This window comes from Periplaneta americana, chromosome 5 (assembly GCF_040183065.1).
Source record: "Periplaneta americana isolate PAMFEO1 chromosome 5, P.americana_PAMFEO1_priV1, whole genome shotgun sequence".
Lineage (NCBI taxonomy): Eukaryota > Metazoa > Arthropoda > Insecta > Blattodea > Blattidae > Periplaneta > Periplaneta americana.
The window spans coordinates 125,270,943-125,290,857 of NC_091121.1; the positions used below are offsets into that span (position 1 = coordinate 125,270,943).

The 19,915-nt window shown below is 33.5% G+C and overlaps 1 protein-coding gene across 4 annotated transcripts in view; it reads left to right on the plus strand.

Moving 5' to 3' along the window:
- Window positions 1–19,915, plus strand: part of LOC138700155 (luciferin 4-monooxygenase-like) — a 232,850-nt gene that overhangs the window by 172,217 nt on the left and 40,718 nt on the right. For all 4 annotated transcript variants that reach the window (XM_069826543.1, XM_069826544.1, XM_069826541.1 and 1 more), the window contains exon 4: window positions 10,887–11,199. In XM_069826543.1, coding sequence (XP_069682644.1) covers window positions 10,887–11,199 — 313 coding nt within the window. The remainder of the gene's footprint in view (window positions 1–10,886; window positions 11,200–19,915) is intronic.

The following is a 19,915-nucleotide window of genomic DNA, read 5'->3' on the forward strand; positions in this document are numbered from 1 at the left end:
GTAGGAAAACTAGAATAACATCATTGTATAGAGCGCATCTAGGTCAGAAAGCATGGGTAGACATAACGGCTCGGTTAGAAAAGCCAACGTACTATGGTAGGAACGATCATGATTTTAAAATCAAATGTAGGAAACAGAAAACGGATGTAGGTAAATTCTCATTTTTAAATAGAACTATAAATGATTGGAATGACCTACCTGCAGCGGTCTTTGAGGGCTGTCCTTCCTTAAGGAGATTCAAGAATAATTTAAAGAGTTATGTATAAAGTGAAAATTAAAATTAAGGTGACATTCAACACTTAATTTTTTAAGGTGGCATGTATTTATCTAGCCTGACGAGTTTACTTCCTTGGTTTGAATTGTAAATTATTTAAAAATAGCGTGTAAGAGGGCCTTACACTAGAAATGTTTAGTTTAAATGTAGTTCTGTTTATAAGTATGCATAAGGGTGTAATTATTTGACTTATTTGAACTATTGTATCAGTGAAGCGAGGTGAGTCAGTGAAGTTATGGCTTTACAGTGCAGTGAACAGTTCCGATCAGTGATAATTTATAGCGTCAATGAAATGTGTTCTATAGTGTCAGTGAAATGTGTGCTAAAGTGTCAGTGAAATGCGTCATAGTGCCACTACAGGGAATGAGATGAGAGTAAAGTGAAAGACTATTGAAAATTATGTAGGACCTATACATAATTATGTAGGTTGTGTTGTAAAATTAGGTGTTTTATTTTATGTTTAATTATTATTGTGTTAAATTGTATTGTGTATTCTTATTGTATTGTGTATAAAATTGTATATGTGTTGTAAATTTTATTATGTAGGCTATTGTAAATTTTATTGTGTATTGCTTATCATTTTAACTGTGTATTGTTAATATTGTATATACCACTGCCACCGGGTGCTTGCCCACTTGCAGTGTAAATAAATACATACATACATAATTGATTTAGTTTTAAAATATTTAAAAGTTCTTGTAAAAAAAATTATTTAAGTAAAAAAACTCCAAGATTTATGTGTTTATAGTAGATTTCCTGAAAATATGTATTTACATAATTTTTTGTGGAAATATGTGTTTTTATGTGAAATTAAATTCGGGTTTTAAACTTGAAACTTCATGTTCGGAATTTTTAACTCTGTTAATTGTGTTTTATCACACGCAAAAAGAATATTTAATTACATAGGAATCCGCTCCTTAGTTATTATGTACCGATTACATACAGCCATAGTGATGGCAAGCTACTGCTGTTGCTATGGTTGCAAAGAAAAATACCTGAACGGGGGAAATAGTATATTGTTCCATTCTTAAGTATCGCACACACGTAACCTCACTTGTAAATGTCATATTGAGGACTTGGTTTCTAATTCTCATATATACTAAATCATTTATCATTATCATTAAGTCTTCATTTTTATACTTCTTTAGAAATTTATTCTAGGATTTCTTTTTTTCTTACATGATACTTTTCTAAAATTTGCTGATTTTTTCTTGCAGTTCTGAAGGTTTTTATGAGTTTTCTGTAGTTAATCTTCCTTGATACCTACTTTTCTTTAATTCTCGTAATTTCTAAGTTAAAATGGACATTACTGAGAATAGAACCCTTCCATTTGTAAACCAAAGACAAAAATATAACATTTAAACCAACAAAACTGTAGTTTATTTTCATGTAATCCCAAATGTTTTTTTAGTCCTAAAATCATATTGATGTTACAAGTTACTCAGGAGTGTTCAATATTAGCCATTATTTTTTTCATATATTAAAGATATGGTTAAGGCTGCTTTCCAGTTGAGACAAAAATGGACTAGTAAATCCAATATTTCGTTCATGATTTTTTCCAGATGTCGATAAATCCTCTTCTTTTATTATGCTCACGACGAAATTATCAGTAGGTACCCCTCCGTGGAATGTAGTTAAGCGACATTGGATGGCTTCTGCAATGACACCCGAGGCGTACCTACTCGGGGAGGAGTTTCGCCTCAGACCGACAGGGGGACCTTGGGGGAAGTTGCCGAAGCAGGAATGGTATATGGATTCTGTCGGTTGTAGGGGCCGGTTGTTAAGGGAGTCATGTGGTTAGGCCGGTGCGCGTAGGGAATCGGTGGCACGCAACTCATTCCACATCGAAGGCTAGCGCAATAGATCTCAACAGGTCGCAGTGCTGGGCCATCCGTACCCCCTCAGTTAAATTCCATTCCATTCCATCAGTAGGTACTGACTTAATAACGTGACATACGCTCTCAAATTTTACAGTTTGTAGAAGTCCTTATTAATATAAAAATAAATGTAAAGGACGCTGAAAATTTCAGAAAATCATTTATTGTTTACAAAAAAGAAAATTTTGAAACTAAACAATAGAATGGCTTGTAAGAAATAATGCGGAACTGTGACAAAAGCTTGAAAAAATTGGGTAAATATCTGTTCATAGTTAGGGTTTGATGGGAAGAGAAAGTTATGTTATAAACTTTGCATTGCTGTAGGTTACAAATAAAATATTACGTAATTGTGTAAATGTCTCGTAGCGTTACAATAATGACTAAGTAAGGTAATGAAAATAATTATTTTTCATTTAACAAAGTGTCGGCCTAGGTAGCGTAGCCGGCATAGCACTGGCCTTCTGTGTTCGAGGTTGCGGGTTCGATCTCGGTCTAGGTCGATGGCATTTAAGTGTGTTTAAATGCGACAGGCTCATGTCAGTGGATTTACTGGCATTTAAAAGAACTCCTGCGGGACAAAATTTCGGCACACCGGCGACGCTGATATAATCTCTGCAGTTGCGAGCGTCATTAAATAAACCATAATTGAATTTAATTTTAACGAGGTATTAATAGTAGTAGGCCTATGAAGTAATTACAAGATCACCATCAACTAGTATCATTATAGTGTACGTACTGTATATGAGTCTCGTAGAATCAAACTCCACTTTCTCTAAATTATGAAATATGAGTTTAAGACAGGTTTCAGTGCAGAATTTTACAGGGAATGTGACGAGCTGCTCGTTTAGTCAAACTGCAATTTATCTACCCTAACTTTAGTAGTAAAATCACCGTTTGGAGTCTAACTGCATTAGTTTTTCGTCTTTCCTGAAAGATCAGATTTCTTTATGAAATGCAATTTGATTTGATTCTAGGCGACTAATATATTCGATATTATTGTTATTACTGTTATAATAATAATAATAATAATAATAATAATAATATTATATTATTATTATTATTATTATTATATAAAACACGCATAACTTTTCAATTTCTTCCTCTCCTTGTAATGATACATCAGGCCACGTTCTACTTTACATTAATTCTTCATCAGCGTGTGTTTTACACAAAGACTAATATTACAATGAACTGTTACCATAGATATAAATACAGTAATGCAGAGACATGGAAAACTTTGAATATAAGACTGAAGGTGAATTAAATCGAAAAGTAAGTAGACCAATGGTCTTAATACCAAGCCCAAGTGTCTGGGCATTAAGTTTAATAAATAATAATATATTCTCGGACGAAGAGCATAAGTTTAGACAATCAGTGAATTTCATTATACGTAAATGTAATAGGAATAACGTAATATTTCTACTTATTGTGCTAGATCGAAAAAAATCACATTATTTCCTATGAAAAATCTTTACGTGCCTATGTCAGTCAATAAAAATCGGCTGCGTTCGTCCCAAAGTCACGTGACTCGTCCGTGTTTCGATGTTGATACCTCTCAGTATCCTTCTGCGCAGCTATACACGCTCTCTATATTGTACTAACTGTATGGAGCAACTCGGATATTGTGGCATTTTAACGTAGAGGTGCGGCGCCAGCAAGCAAGCTGCCTTACAATAATGAAGTCATGTTGACTGATCTATGTAACCAGTAACTTCGTAACTCCAAGTATTAATATAGCTTAGAATTTTAATTATTACAAACACAGATAAAGTTGGGTAGACACTGTCTCAATGTCTCATGGCACGCTTCGCCCCTTACAGATTTGATTATCTCAACTAAAATATTATGCTTGTAAATTAAATTAATCTGTTTACTATGTATTGTATATTTTGTATAGCTTAATTGACGAATTGTATATGCCGTAAATTGAATAGTAGTTTGTATGGACCTAAAATTGACGCTTGGGGCAACTCCATGTTTAATATTTCTAAATTCTTATTAAGAAACTTTGTGACTATTTGGTATATTTATTTATACTTTTTGTTTTCTATTTGATAAGTAAGATGTAAACCAACCTAGCTTCCCATCTTTAATACCATAAAACTTTTTTTACTCATATATTGTGATCTACATAATCAAATGCTTTAGCCATGTCACAAAAAATCCACCGACATGCAATTTCGAATTTAAAGAATTTAGTACTTCATCCACCAACCTAAAAGTAGCATTCTCTGTCGAGTTTTGTTTTCTAAATCCAAACTGCTCTAAAACTAATATATTGTTGGATTCCAGATAATGATATAATCTAAACTTTCTGAAACACTTTTGAGGATGTTGTTACTTTCTCAAACACTTTTGAGAATGTTGTTAATAATGATATGGGTCTATAATTTGCAATAAAACATTTTATCTCTCTTTTTGTATATTGGTTTTACTATTGAATATTTGAATTTTTCTGAAAAAAAAAAATTAGCACATTGAATTGATAAATTGCATAAATAGTTTAACGGAGGGGATATTATTTCAGAACAGGCTTTCAGAAATTTACTTGGGATTTCATCATATCCAGAGAAATATTTCATTTCTCGATGCTTTATCTCATGCATGATTTCTTCTGTGGTAGTGGGAATATACTGTATTTGAGATCTAGAAATTCAGTATTAAATATATATGTTAAGTAACCAATTACAGCATCTTCTGCATAATCTTGAATGTTTAAGTTCTCAATAATATTTATATAGAAGTCGTTAGAATGATTTGCAATTGATTTTGGGTTCTCTACTTTACAGTCACTGATTTTAATATAAATAATATTTTCATTCTTTGAATATCGATTAGTTTCATTATTTTTAATATCCCAAATACTTTTAATTTTATTATCTGAATTTTGTATATTTTTCATTTAGATACATTCTCTTCGCATATTTTATAACTTTTAACAAAATTTTACAGTAATTCTTATAGTAGTTAAGTACAGGAGGATCATCACTATTCCTACTCATTAAATATATATTCCTTTTGTAATACATTATATTTTAATTCCCTGAGTTATCCACATGTTTTTATTTTTAAATTTTTTTCGCCACCTTGACTGGAAAACATTCACTGAAATAATTTGCAAATGTAGTGAAAAATGCATTAAATTTAATATTAATATCAATTGTACCGGTACTATATAAATTTTCCCAAGATTTATTTCGTAGACATGCATTTAAACGGTGAAGAGATTCTGCATTTATAATCCTGTCTTTGGTTTTTAAATTAACACTTTGGAATTTTTCATTCACATTGAGAACACTTAGAATTTGTGTATCGTGATGAGACAGGTATTGTTGAATAGAAATTCCATCTACTTTTATGTATAAATATAAATATTATCAATGGCTGTACTACTTCCAGCTTGTATTCTGGTTGGGAAACTTACTGTGTGAATAATGGTCGGTTTCACCAACCTTCGTTATCATTATAACGTCTCGTTAAATAACTTAATGTTGCGTTAGTCATGGCCGGTTTCACCAACCTTCGTTATCATTATAGCGTCTCGTTAAATAATTTATTGATACTTTAGTCAGTTTTTGTGTTTCACCAAGCATCGTTATTGCCAACACATCTTTAAACTCATCGTTAATTTATTAGGACCTAATTCGTTACGTTCTTGTTCGATGCGTTAAGAAGTCAACAACATGGCGGACGTATTCGATGCTGAAATTCTTTATTTAGAACTTCAACATAATGGCGAACTTACATAACACTCGGAATACTGATTTTGTAGTTTTAAGTGATAAGGAATTCCACGAAAGCTACACATTAGGGAAATAAGTAGTAAGAATTATTCTAGAAGAAACTGAATATAAGTTAATAATCGACAGATAGGAATCACCTACTTAACGCCTCTTCAACAGATTCTTCTCGCTTTAATATTTCATGTTACGGGAAGTTTTGAAGTAGTAGTAATTGGTGATATGAACGGGGTGCCAAAAGCTATATTGCCTAGATATGTAATAAAGTATCAGACATACTATCAACATTACGACCACAATACATTCATTATTTTTATAATAGACCTAGGCAAGTATAGCTAAGTTTCCTGTGGTCATTAACTTGATAGATTGTGTAGGGCCTACATGTTCCAATCGTATCTCCTGGCAGAAATATGACTGAAAGATTCTACAATAGAAGATCCTATTTTTCATTCAATATTCAAACAATTTCATGTGCAAAGTTCCGCATAGAGAAATTGTAGCGAAACTAGCGCTGAGGTTGTTTCCTTCGGGTACTCCGCTTAGGGTAAACTTGCCTATTTCCGTGATATCCCTAATCCCGTGATACGTTTTTTAAATTGAATGTCAGTCAAAGCTTTACCGTTCGACCATAGCGCCAAACATCTTTCTCGAAAGATTGCATCTTTCGCCTACTTTTGAAACATCGGTAGCCTAAACTTCCTAGCAAGATACCCAAACCCGTGACATTCAGTGAAAAAAAAAACGTATCACGGAATTAGGAGTATCACGGAATTAGGCAACTTTACCCTATACACCTTGCACATACGAATCTGTGACAGGTTGGGTTTGGTTAGCGTACGTTTTTATGCCTTGCATGTACCATCAACTGCATTTCCACAAAAAAATCTCTTATGAATTGAACGATTTTCACTTCCGAAATCACCAGAACTACCTCAGCTCTAGTTTTACTGAAATTTTAAATCGATGGCCAGAGTCAGTACACGACAGCACAACATTCCAGAGATGTAAGAGGAGGATGCCTTTTGAAATGGGAAGAGTCCAAGGTTAAGATACAATTGATATGCTACCGCCTAAAATCCAATTTAATGACACCTTTCCTGAATCCTGTCACACAAGCATAGCAAAATTGTTACAGGATACATAAATCTGCATGAAATACAGTAGTATGCAATTTATGGAAGAAGCGATTTCCCGTTCTAAAGTTAGGCCTAAGAACAACTGCTGAGAATGCTATTGTACATAGGCCTAATTATGGCATCAATTCTGAAGCTGTCCACCTTATCGTCCGCAAAGTTCTTCTTAGATTTCCTATGAAGTTACAATTTAATTGTTTTACATTCTTCCTATTTACATTTGGAAAACTATTTAATTCATTTTCATATGTTACCAAAATCTCTTACTTTTGAACGTTATTCCATCTGTATTTTTGTTTTTAATTACGATATGACAACATACTGTTTTTAGGAAGAATATCAAAAGCTAACAACTTTTAGGTGGTCTTAAAACTACTGCCTCTTACCTGTGTGCCAATCACATTGTTTCCTCATGCCAAACAAAACAAAGTCGGCCGTGATCATAATTATGTAACCAATGAAATTCATGATTTCGAAGCCTTGGTCGTATGAGAAATATAACATGCAAGATACAAGTACAAAAACCCCACGTTAGTAAACGCGTGTTGTTTTTAAAGAAACGAGGCTTGATGAGACAGTCAACTTTTAAAGATCTCGTTAAAATTAAACGACTCGTTTGCTGACAAGTCATTTGTGCTGATTTAAAGAAGCTTGGTGAAACCGGCCATAAGATTATAAGTTTCAAGAAGTGAGTTCAGTTTGCTTTTACGTAAGCTTTCTGATAGATAATCTATGTTTACGTCACCAAAGATTAAAAATTCGGTATGTGATTTGTAAAGTCTTTTCAATAATAAATCTAAGTTCCTTATAATTGTTTTATAATCTCCCATTGGCGCTCTATAGGCATACAAGATAATTAAATTTGATATCGCACAACTGACTTATATTCCACAGATTTCAATATCTTGTTCAAGACAGAAATCAGATATACCAATTTTACTAAATAATAGAGCCACTGAGGATAATCATCGCATAAGCATGGGACACAATGAGCCAACGCATGTCTAAGTGAACCCGTCCCGGGTTCAGTCCTCGAAAAACCAAGCCATATTGTGCTCCTATCGAATCATTCCGAGAAATTTGAAAGTCCTATCTGTAAATAAATCCGTAGTGTCGTGATCTAAGCCTTAAGAAATCAATCCTACGATTCGCCTTACAGGATGAACGCTGGTTCTAGTCTTCATGGTGGAATACATTATTTCATCAATTTCGGCCACTGTATGGGATCGGTGCCCACCCAGCATCGCGAAGAATTTGGGGAGCTACGATAGATAGCGAAATTCGATTTAGAAAACCAGCTACAATGGATGGGTGATCATTGTGCTGATCACAAGATACCTCCGTTCTGGCTGGTTGATCGTTCACATCAGCAAAGCATATGAACGTGAGACAGCAGTCTTGGCTCTTCATGGGCTCTCACGCTACGGTTTATGATTATTATCATTATTATTAATAACAAACAGATATCAACTAAGATATAGAAATTGAAGGAAAGGACATTCATATTTGAAGAGTACACGGGAAAAACAATCCAAGTCACAATTCTCCTAAGGGTTATGTCGTCATCTAATTCAGTATATTACTGCAAAATTTATTGCTGTTCCTAATGAAAGAGTAGGAAAGGACGAGTGGTATCAATGATGATAATTCACCTTTAACAGTCTTAATAAGAAAAACACATAAATTTTTCAGTAATATACTGAATTAGATAATGACATCACCATTAAGAGAATTGTGACTTTGATTGTTTTTTCTTTGTACTCTTCATTGTGATCTACAGATCTAACTGACGAGGGCTGTGAACTGTATCAAAATATGTTTAATGTTTAACAAAATGGGATTTCATCCTATTCCTGGTAAGTGTTTTTGTTCTATGCGATCCGTATTGCCTGCTAACTTTCCTATTTTTGTATTTGTATCGTTTATCTTTCTTGTAATACCTAACCGTGTAAGTTATCTATGAGTTTCAAGACGTTATCCATAACTTACAATAAATACTTGTATAACTGGTTTATTCCAATTTCTTCAATAATTATTGTTACAGTAGGCCTATGCAGTACTTAGTGTTTCTGTAATTCGGAAGTAGTGTATAAGTTGGTGATATCAAATGAAGAGTCCCGTACTTTAGGGGATGTGTTTATGTTTAATTTTCTTAACTATTAACAATATTATTTATCAACATAAACTATAAAATTATCCGAACTTTAAACCTTAACTACCGTATTATTATTGCATTGTACATAATTAGAAAAATATTTATAAATGATTGATAATAAGATAACCAATGCATGTAGTATTACATTGTGTAATGGAACATGTTATATAACAATAAAACACACATACACGCGTACAAGCACACACATAATATGTTACAAGTGCACTAATACAGTAAATTTCAGTTTAACAACTTATAAAACTGACTTTTAATAATTATGTAAGGTAAGTCGAGGGAAGATGCCACAGTTAAGGAATGCCTATGTCAATACTGTGGGTGCACAAGCCGTCGAAAAAATGTTGATCTTCCCTTATTATATAATACAGACCTCTATTTAGCAGTGATGGAAATTTAGAACTTAAAATGTTAGATAAATAGCAATGACATTATATTCACATCTGTGAACAACTGGTATCTTTCCCCGATAGTTGAGTAAGATGCCACATGTAATGGGTTAAGATGCCACTATTTTAAGAGAAAAAAATATTTTCAAATGAACAAAACAGGATATAATATTTTACATTTTTTTGATGTTAGCTCATTGCAATGAAGCTTAAATTTACAATACTTACAATGTTTCTCCCACCAGGCATTGCGATTGGGGTTGTATCACTTTCATTTCCGCAGTACTCAAGCAGCCATTGCTTGCATCTAATGCACTAGACTCAGTCGCATCTGGGTTCTCTTTTGTTATAGAAATTACCTTTCCAGACAATACAGAAGTCATCATCGTCGTCTTCCACATCGGCGTCACTTAGCTTCGGAAGACTAATATCCTCGTTACTAGAAGCTGAAGGGACTTGTTTCGTGTCTTTCTTAGGAGGAACTCGACCTTCGATGTGTTCTTTTCTATGCATTTTCTCTTGCATCTGCTTTCGTCTTGGACTTGCAGTCAGTTCCTCGGCGGTTTGCCTTTGCTTCTTTGTTGACTTGGGCATCGGAGGCCTATCAACAGGAGTAATTTCTTCGAATGAAGAATTTCTGGACATCTCATGATTTTTCTTTTTTCAATTTCTGATTTTCATTCTTAGATTAATGGATTTCCGTATATTTTAGATGAATTCCATTACATCTTCTATTGCAGAATTAGATTACTTTCTGATAAATATTTAAATATTTCAGGTGTATTTTAGAATAACTATTCTTATATTTTCTCCACTGAAATTAAAAACTCGCAAAAATTTTGTAAGGCGAGGTTGTCTTATGAATTATCTGATGCAGATAGTCATTATACTGAATTGGCATCTTACCCGAGTGACTAGGGGATGATCCACCTAAATATAATCAAGCACTAGTTTTACAGAAAGAATAGCGAATAACGCCATGAGACAGCTAAAGCACATAGTTAAAAAATGTACGTAAGGATCACGCTCTTAATACAAGCGTTCACTGAAAAACATCAATTATAACCAAGATCAATATTATTGGAAGCCCTCTCACTAGTAATAATCTACAAACTTCCTCGGTTTACTCGGATTAAAGATGATATAGCAGGAGCTGTTCCTCTCGATCTGTGCAGTAGACTTCCGCTCATGCAGATTACGGAAATATCAGCTTAGTGGCATCTTAAACCTACTGACATCTTCCCCCGACTTACCTTAGACTTTTTCTTCGAAATAAACGCAAACTTCTTTTTTATTTCAGGTGAATTACATCACCTTTTGAACATTTCGAAACCACGAATTGTATTCTGCTCAAAAAGAACCTTTAATCGAGTTGCTGAGGTATCTCAGAAAGTAAACTTTCCAATGGAAATCGTTGTGTTTGAGAATGATGTTCAACATAAACATATTCCATTCTCAGCATTTCTACAAGATAAATCAAAGGAGTTCAGTCCAATTGATGGAGATCCGAATGAACTTATCGCTACTATATTATGCTCAAGTGGAACAACAGGTTTGCCCAAAGGAGTCATGCTGACACACAAGAACATCCTATCTCTGCTGTGTTTAGTACTGTAAGAATCTTTCCTACTTTTTACACACCGCAATCATCACTATCATCACCATTCCATTACTACCAACACCATGGACGGAGACATTAAGAGTAGCTTCTTTGAGCTTATACCTACCCAAAACTAACCTTTTCCCACCTTTCTGCCCTCTCCTTTCCATCCAAATATTGGAAGTACAGCTATAGCTTGTTTCAAAGCATTTTCAACTCAATATACTCATTACTTCAATATTCTTATAACTAATTCACAATCTTGATGTTTCAGTTTAGACTTTAGAGTTTCGTTAATGTTTAATTAAAAAGTTCTGTTTCATGTCTAAATGATGCATAAATGGAAAACTGATTATTATCAATACTAATATTTAATATTAGAAATATCTTTCTCGACAAATAATAATTTACTTCCAAACCAACTTCGATGGTGTGACACAAGAGAAGTAGGGTTGCCAATGATGTATCAGAAAATTCGAGTCCTATAGCAGACATTTCTTATTGTCCCATTTCTCTTATATCATAATAGGCTAACATTGATTTTAGAATATAAGAAAGCAGAGACCTAAACGAGGGAAAAAGCCGTGTTGTGATGAACTGCTGGCAAAGAGAAAGAGAATCACAACGTTTCGAATATTAGCTCTATTTTCGTCTTCATATGAACAAAACTTGGAATGTGAAGGAGTTCCTACTCGCTGGAATCGTTATAAGCAGCTAAATTTGCTTGATTGACAAACGACAGAGCGGAAATAAGCAAAAGAATGTAAAGTAGTTATGTGCGAGATCGTGCGTATTTGCTTGTTTTCCGCACAGAACCAATACGCGGTAAGTGCGAAATACCACATTCAGTATTCCCAACGTAACACACGTAACAATTTCCCTCTTCTTACCGCTTAAGCGCGACATTCATTTTACTGCTTTAGGCTTTTAACATATTATTTTTAGAGACGTTTAACATAGTAATAATTATAAATTGGAAACTTACCACTGCAATTTCATCTAAATTGCACTGTTAATTATTGTTTTTAAACATTTGCAAAAATTAAGTAAAATCTACTACTCCACTCAACTACGTTTCGCTTTTTCAATATTTTCCTCGAACATGAAAACGTCAACATACCGCCCTTGTAACGTATATTACTATTAAACTTTGTAACGAAAGTGTTAAGAAACTAGAATGTCGAAGACCGCAATTATTGGGGGGGGGGGAGTGTACTATATTCTTTGTGGTTGATAGGTAACAATATACCTGGAAGGTTTAGACTGGATTGACAGATAGGATCATCTGAATAATTCATTTTTGCGGCTTCTTTTATTTTCTGTGAACGTGAGACTGTTCGATGTATAGGTTAGAGGCATCCCGATTGTCTTTTTAATTACCAGTAATGAAAAATGTCAAATTTACGCTTCTTCTAAATAACTTATATGAAAGAGTAAATAATAAAATTACAAAAAAATATCATGAATATTGTCAGGAGTTTTCAGCTCTAGTAATGAGTTCCTTCTCCAATTTTGTGAGCTGCACAGGGGATATCATGAGGCCAATGAAGATTTCCCACTTTGATTAAGTCTATCCATCCGTGTAAACCCTCAATACTCGCTCCGTTACTGATCATTATTACGAAATATTATTTTATCGTCATTGTCGTTAACATTACCATTGTTAACATGAGTAACTTTACTGTAATCTTGTCATCGTTACTTTAAATTCACACCAGGTTTATTTACTTCGTATTGGCCTCGTTGACTATTACGAGCGCATAGACAACATCTCAATGCATTGAGAAGATTTCGAACGATACATGAATAGTCCCTGGTCTCTAAACTCATTTCGTAAGGTGATGAACAAATTTGAGGATACTGGTGCAGTTACCGATAAAAAGTAATTGGGTGGTCATATTTAACATGTTTTCCTGTTTCTTATTGTTATAATAAACTCTCAATTCACTACGAACAAATTAGTGTGTTTATTTTCGCAGAATATAAACATATTTTGCCAACGTGGCATTTGAAACCGGGAACTTACTTTAGTATAACATTAAATTATTTATTAGACTGCTGATACAATATTCACAACATACGCTTGAAGTGGACGTCATTCTTATATTGGGTTATTTTACGACGCTGTATCAACATCTAGGTCATTTAGCGTCTGAATGAAATGAAGGTGATAATGCCGGTGAAATGAGTCCGGGGTCCAGCACCGAAAGTTACCCAGCATTTGCTCGTATTGGGTTGAGGAAAAACCCCGGAAAAAACCTCAACCAGGTAACTTGCCCCGACCGGGATTCGAACCCGGGCCACCTGGTTTCGCGGCCAGACGTGCTGACCGTTACTCCACAGGTGTGGACACGTCATTCTTTTCCAAGGGCATGTCCATAAGCTTGTAAAATGTTCTGCGATATGCTTATCAGCATTGAGGGAATGACTGTGCTGAAGTCAAAGTAATTGTCTACTTCAGGCGGTAGGCCTACAATATATAGGGTAATTAATTAGTTATACTCGTATATCTAGTTACCTTCATATACTCCTTGTTAGAAGTGACGCGGCATAAAAATCTGAATCTGGCCAAAGGTTTTCTGGAGATAAAGTGATTCTGTAAAAATATTCTGAGTATATCCGTCATTGCAATCGAGGTGTGGCAAGCTGCACCAGTCTAACTAAACCAATAGTCATATTCATTGGGTTCTAACAATGCCACAGCTTTGGACAGTGAACTAATTCGAAAAACTGGAGTTCCACTATTCATAAAGAATTCATAAGGCACACCAAACGCCAACTTTCTCAGATTGAAGTGACAACTCATGTAATGCATGCGAATTTTCGTTACAAAGAATTTGCAGACAGCTCATTTCCAACCGACAACATTGCCCATTAACATTTGCAGTTTACTAATGGGTCGTGTGTCTGTAAATATTTTCGGTAGTTGTACGATACCTAACGACAAACTAACTAAGCTTAAGAAACAGCAGCATAGCCACATAGCCACAGCATTGTAATATTATTTTTGAAAATTACATTCGAAGAATAAACATCTTACTATAAACTACTAATGTAACAACGTGGAAATGTGTGCATTGATGAAGCATCCGTCGCGACCAATGATCTACTAATAGATGGACAAGTAAAACATTGCTACGGCCATAAACGAACAGGTCTTTCGTCTAGGTTTAAGTCTGACTTATACTATAATTTAGCTAGGCTCGGTGGTAACACATGACTGTCCGTAAAACTGTTATCAAGAAATAAAGTGCGTCTTATAGGCGAAATATAATGGTCAATAATAATTTCTCTAACAGAAATGACTTTGTAGATATTATACTATGTCATTTCATTTATCATATTGTCTGTCCAAGGATGAAATTGATAAAAAAAAATCCCCATTGAGCTGAATTCGAGCACATAGCTATTTTCTATTTCTGTATTTTTAATAATTATTTACTTAATACTGGTATTTTAGTAAAACTATTTTAGTTCATTTCCATTATTTCTGCATGGTTGTCTTACACATAGGCCTAGTACAGAAATTGATCTCCTTTTGTAGTTTATAAGAAATAGCTTTATACAGACAGACAAGGAGCATGCCGAAAATAATATTTTTTTAGCAGGAACACTCAAAACGTGTATTTCATTCAATGTCTCTAAATGTAACTTTGTAGCATTTACTTACACTTTTTATAATGAAAAATAAAAAATGAAAAAAAAATAGTGTAGTTTTATAATCACAACACCTTTAATGAAAGCAACGCAACGAAATAAGTACCAAAGTATTTTAATTACGGTTAGAACATTAAACAGAAAGCTTTAAGAAGATGGGACTAGAAGATTAGAAGTTGGAGGAGGCGAACACATGAAAGAAGTAATAAAACACACACACTCGCACGCACATACGCACACATGCCCGCTTCCGCACACACACGTATACACATACACAAAGAAGTCGGCAAGTGTTGTCAAGAGTTAGAAGCAAATATTTCTAAGCTCTAGAATCCGAACATAGTAATTTACAACGTCCCAGAAGAGGCGAAAGTTAATAATGCGGAGAATATCATTGTCTCGCAGAATCCAGACTTGCAGCCGGAGATTTGAAGTCCAAATTTATTTTTAAGACCAAGAGGAATTCACGTAATATCTTAATGGAAATGAACTCTCAGATCAGAAAGCAACTGTTGTACACGAATTAATTGAAGATGGGTTGGTTCATCTACTATGCTGAAAACTACATAAGAGTCAATGCTTTTTCAAATGCTGTAAGTACAATCACACAGCAAGTGACTGTGGAAGAGAATATACCTGTCCTCGTTTTTCAGGTAAACATAACCTGATGGAATGCTCAGTACCTATTATTGAACTCAAATGTGTTAACTGTCTTAACTTCAATAAGTATAATAAACATAAATAATTTAAGATAGTGAATTTCCTAAAAGGGGAGTTTTCGAAACTGAACCAGTTATTTAAGTAGTCAAGGCTCCTCTGACAGACATGAGCAACATCTCTTCCAATATTTCCTGGTCCGATTTACTTAATTTCTTCAAATTTTTGTAAACTTGAAATCCATAAAACCCGTCTTTTACTCTAGATAAATCCAGATTTTTATTTAGAGATTCTAAAATAGCTTAAAATCTGTAGTTGAATTGCTCTATTTTCGACCTGTAAAATTGTTGTCTTAACAAAATTAATATAGTTATGCATGAAATCCTAATAAAAAAGGGAACTGACCATTCATCATTTTCGTTTACTCCTTTTACGAAAGTCTTTATTAAAGAATTTGTTTCTTCTTCTCCTGGAGAGAGCAAATAGGATCGTACAGCTTTCTAATTTTAAGCAAACGCTCTTGATCTGGCAACAGGAACAAACACCGAACTGGAATATGTCTTAAAATTATTGAATATTCTTGTTCAACAAACTGAAAAATGTTTTTGAGTTAATTAGTTTTCTTACAGGAAGATGAAAATTCATTATAAACTGTTAGCACTAGGCCTAGGCACTCGACATCAAATTTCATCAATTAGCACGAATTTTTCGCCATGTTATGAATAACGTGACGGTTATAATTCGCTTGAATTATGCCATTCTCTAAAGATTTAAAATTCTGAGAAACTGAATTATGTTTGCTGTAGTTGACTGCCGCATTGTCTGCACCGAAACTTGATATATTATAAATTTTCAAATTGTGCTAATCTAAAATATATTGAAGTTTCTCCAAAATACCGTCAGTTGTTTCATCATGAAAACTGAGTAATTTTTCTTTAGCTCCACTAACCTCAGAAAAATACTTAATACCGACTGGAAATCACTTAATATTGATAACATATAATATATTAAAATATAATTAATTATTTATTCCGTCTTATGGCTTAAGCATTGATTACATATGAAAGAAAACACTAATGTGTTACATCTTATTTAGTCTCAATACTAACGTATTCGCCCTTTGTAGGGCATCTTCAAGTGCGAGATATAAGTCAGATATCATCTAAAATCAATTACAAAAACTTTCTTTATATTATTTTGGAAATGACATAACTAGAATAAAAATATGACATATTGACAATATTAATAATCCAAAACAACATTAAAAAGATCATGTCAAATATTAAAAGCAAATTAAAACGACGTAATTTTGCATAGCTATGAAGTAATACGGAATATGTGATGTTGGCATACAAAGTAGATCTCAATACATTGATGTCCTAAATATATTGTACTGTTGCCAATAACTTGTTGAAAGTGAATAGAGAAGCATACAGAGAGTAGAAATCAATGTGCGGATCATAGTAAAATCAATAAATTACTAAAAATATAAAAAACCTGATATTATTAAATGTAGAGTCGTAAAAGTAAATATAACTGAATTCGATGGAGCGAGTAAAATTCTTGTTAAGCGTTCTGTGCTCTCCTATCTGAAAAACAAACGTATATGTATGATAGGTGAAATAGAGAAATATCTTTAAATGCCATATGAAGGTATGAATTTACTTACAAAATCATGCGAAAAATCTAAATCATCACCGTACACGGGTTGTTGAAAATGAAGGGAGGTATTTGTTGTACATGTAATCAGTTTAATTGAATAAACTGCATCCTGGTGACCAAATATTGTCGAGTAGCCTATTCATTCTGATCTGCAACACACGTTTATATATTATAAAAATGGAAGATTTGACAAGGGGTCAAAAGGAATATCGAAAATTTACTTACGTACAGAGCGATGAAACTGTATGTAGTTGTAGGCTTGGGTGTTTAATTTCAACTAACCAAGTGTAACGTGTTATAATGGTTCGTGTATCCTCGGAATGATCTGACGGGATGAAGGAGAGAACTATGTTTTTAAAGGGTGTACAATGAATGGTGATTGTGGATCACATTTTCATTAATTATAGTGCCTTGTTGTAATTATTGTTTGGTGATGTAAAATTCTTCCGCACTATTTATTAATTTGACGTCGGAACATGTATTTAAAATTTTGAAGGTGTCTTTTCAAAGTCGTAATTCGTGTCCCATGTCCTTTAAATGGACGGTATATTTAGATTTTCTACGGTTGTTCTTAAAATCTGACACATGTTCACTGTACCAAATTTTAAAATTCCTATGGATTTGACCTATACATTCATTTTTGCAGGTTGTGCATTCCAAACTATAGATGTCATTATTAAGTAATTTATTATATCTATGGATATCATTGGCTAAATTATTTTCAAGTTTATTGTTGGGTTTGTGGGCTATATTAATGTTTTCTTTTGCCCACAAACCCAACAATAAACTTGAAAATAATTTAGCCAATGTTATCCATAAACATAATAAATTACTTAATAATGGCATCTATAGTTTGGAATGCACAACGTGCAAAAATAAATATATAGGTCAAACCCGTAGGAAATTTAAAATTAGGTACAGTTAACATGTGTCAGACTTTAAGAACAACCGTAGAAAATCTAAATATGCCGTCCATTTAATGGACATGGGACACGAATTACGACTTTGAAAAGACACCTTCAAAATTTTAAATACATGTTCCGACGTCAATTTAATAAATAGTGAGGAAGAATTTTACATCACCAAACAACAATTACAACAAGGCACTATAATTAATGAAAATCTGATCCACAATCACCATCCATTGTACACCCTTTAAAAACCTAGTTCTCGCCTTCATCCCGTCAGATCACTCCGCGGATACACGAACCATCATAACACGTTACACTTGGTTAGTTGAAATTAAACACCCAAGCCTACAACTACATACAGTTTCATCGCTCTGTACGTAAGTAAATTTTCGATATTCCTTTTGACCCCTTGTCAAATCTTCCATTTTTATAATATATAAACGTGTGTTGCAGATCAGAATGAATAGGCTACTCGACAATATTTGGTCACCAGGATGCAGTTTATTCAATTAAACTGATTACATGTACAACAAATACCTCCCTTCATTTTCAACAACCTGTGTACGATGATGATTTAGATTTTTCGCATGATTTTGTAAGTAAATTCATACCTTCATATGGCATTTAAAGATATTTCTCTATTTCACCTATTATACATATACGTTTGTTTTTCAGATAGGAGAGCACAGAACGCTTAACAAGAATTTTACTCGCTCCATCGAATTCAGTTATATTTGCTTTTACGACTCTACATTTAATAATATCAGGTTTTTTTATATTTTTAGTAATTTATTGATTTTACTATGATCCGCACATTGATTTCTACTCTCTGTATGCTTCTCTATTCACTTTCAACAAGTTATTGGCAACAGTACAATATATTTAGGACATCAATGTATTGAGATCTACTTTGTATGCCAACATCACGTATTTCGTATTACTTCATAGCTATGCAAAATTACGTCGTTTTAATTTGCTTTTAATATTTGACATGATCTTTTTAATGTTGTTTTGGATTATTAATATTGTCAATATGTCATATTTTTATTCTAATTATGTCATTTCCAAAATAATGTAAAGAAAGTTTTTGTAATTGATTTTAGATGATATCTGACTTATATCTCGCACCTGAAGATGCCCTACAAAGGGCGAAAACGTTAGTATTAAGACTAAATAAAATGTAACACATCAGTGTTTTCTTCCATATGTAATCAATGCTTAAGCCATAAAACGGAATAAATAATTAATTATATTTTGAATATGTTATTAACAAGAGGCTTAACTGACTATTTCTCAACATGTATTTTAAATTACTTAATATTGAATTTATTGGAGGCATCTGTCAAATACTAGACTAGTAGTACCGAAAGAGGAGGTAACACATTTTGAACAAGCATCTCACATTTTATACGTCCACAATGAAGTTTTGGACTTAACATAGAATCTTTGAAAATCCCATACAGTAACGTAATGCCACAATCAGTACAATAGTAATATGCGTTACAAGAGCGGTATGTTGAAGTTTTCATGTTCGAGGAAAAGTTTGAAAAAGCAAAACGTAGTTGAGCTTTTTTAATTTCCGAGAATTGAAAGAAAACATACCGCTCGTGTATCGTACATTATTTTGTGCGAAGATCGTTTATTACATACCTGAAATTGAAATTTCTAATTAGTTGCAATGAAATCTCCATCTTGGTTTCTGTTCAATGACGGCAAATTTGCAGAGCAAAAATATCTATCTTCAACATTGTTGCTTTAAAATATTTTCAGTGTTTACTATACTCCAGCAGGCCGTGATATACGTCTGTCTCCCCCCCCCAGTCTATAAATGCGAACTTAAAA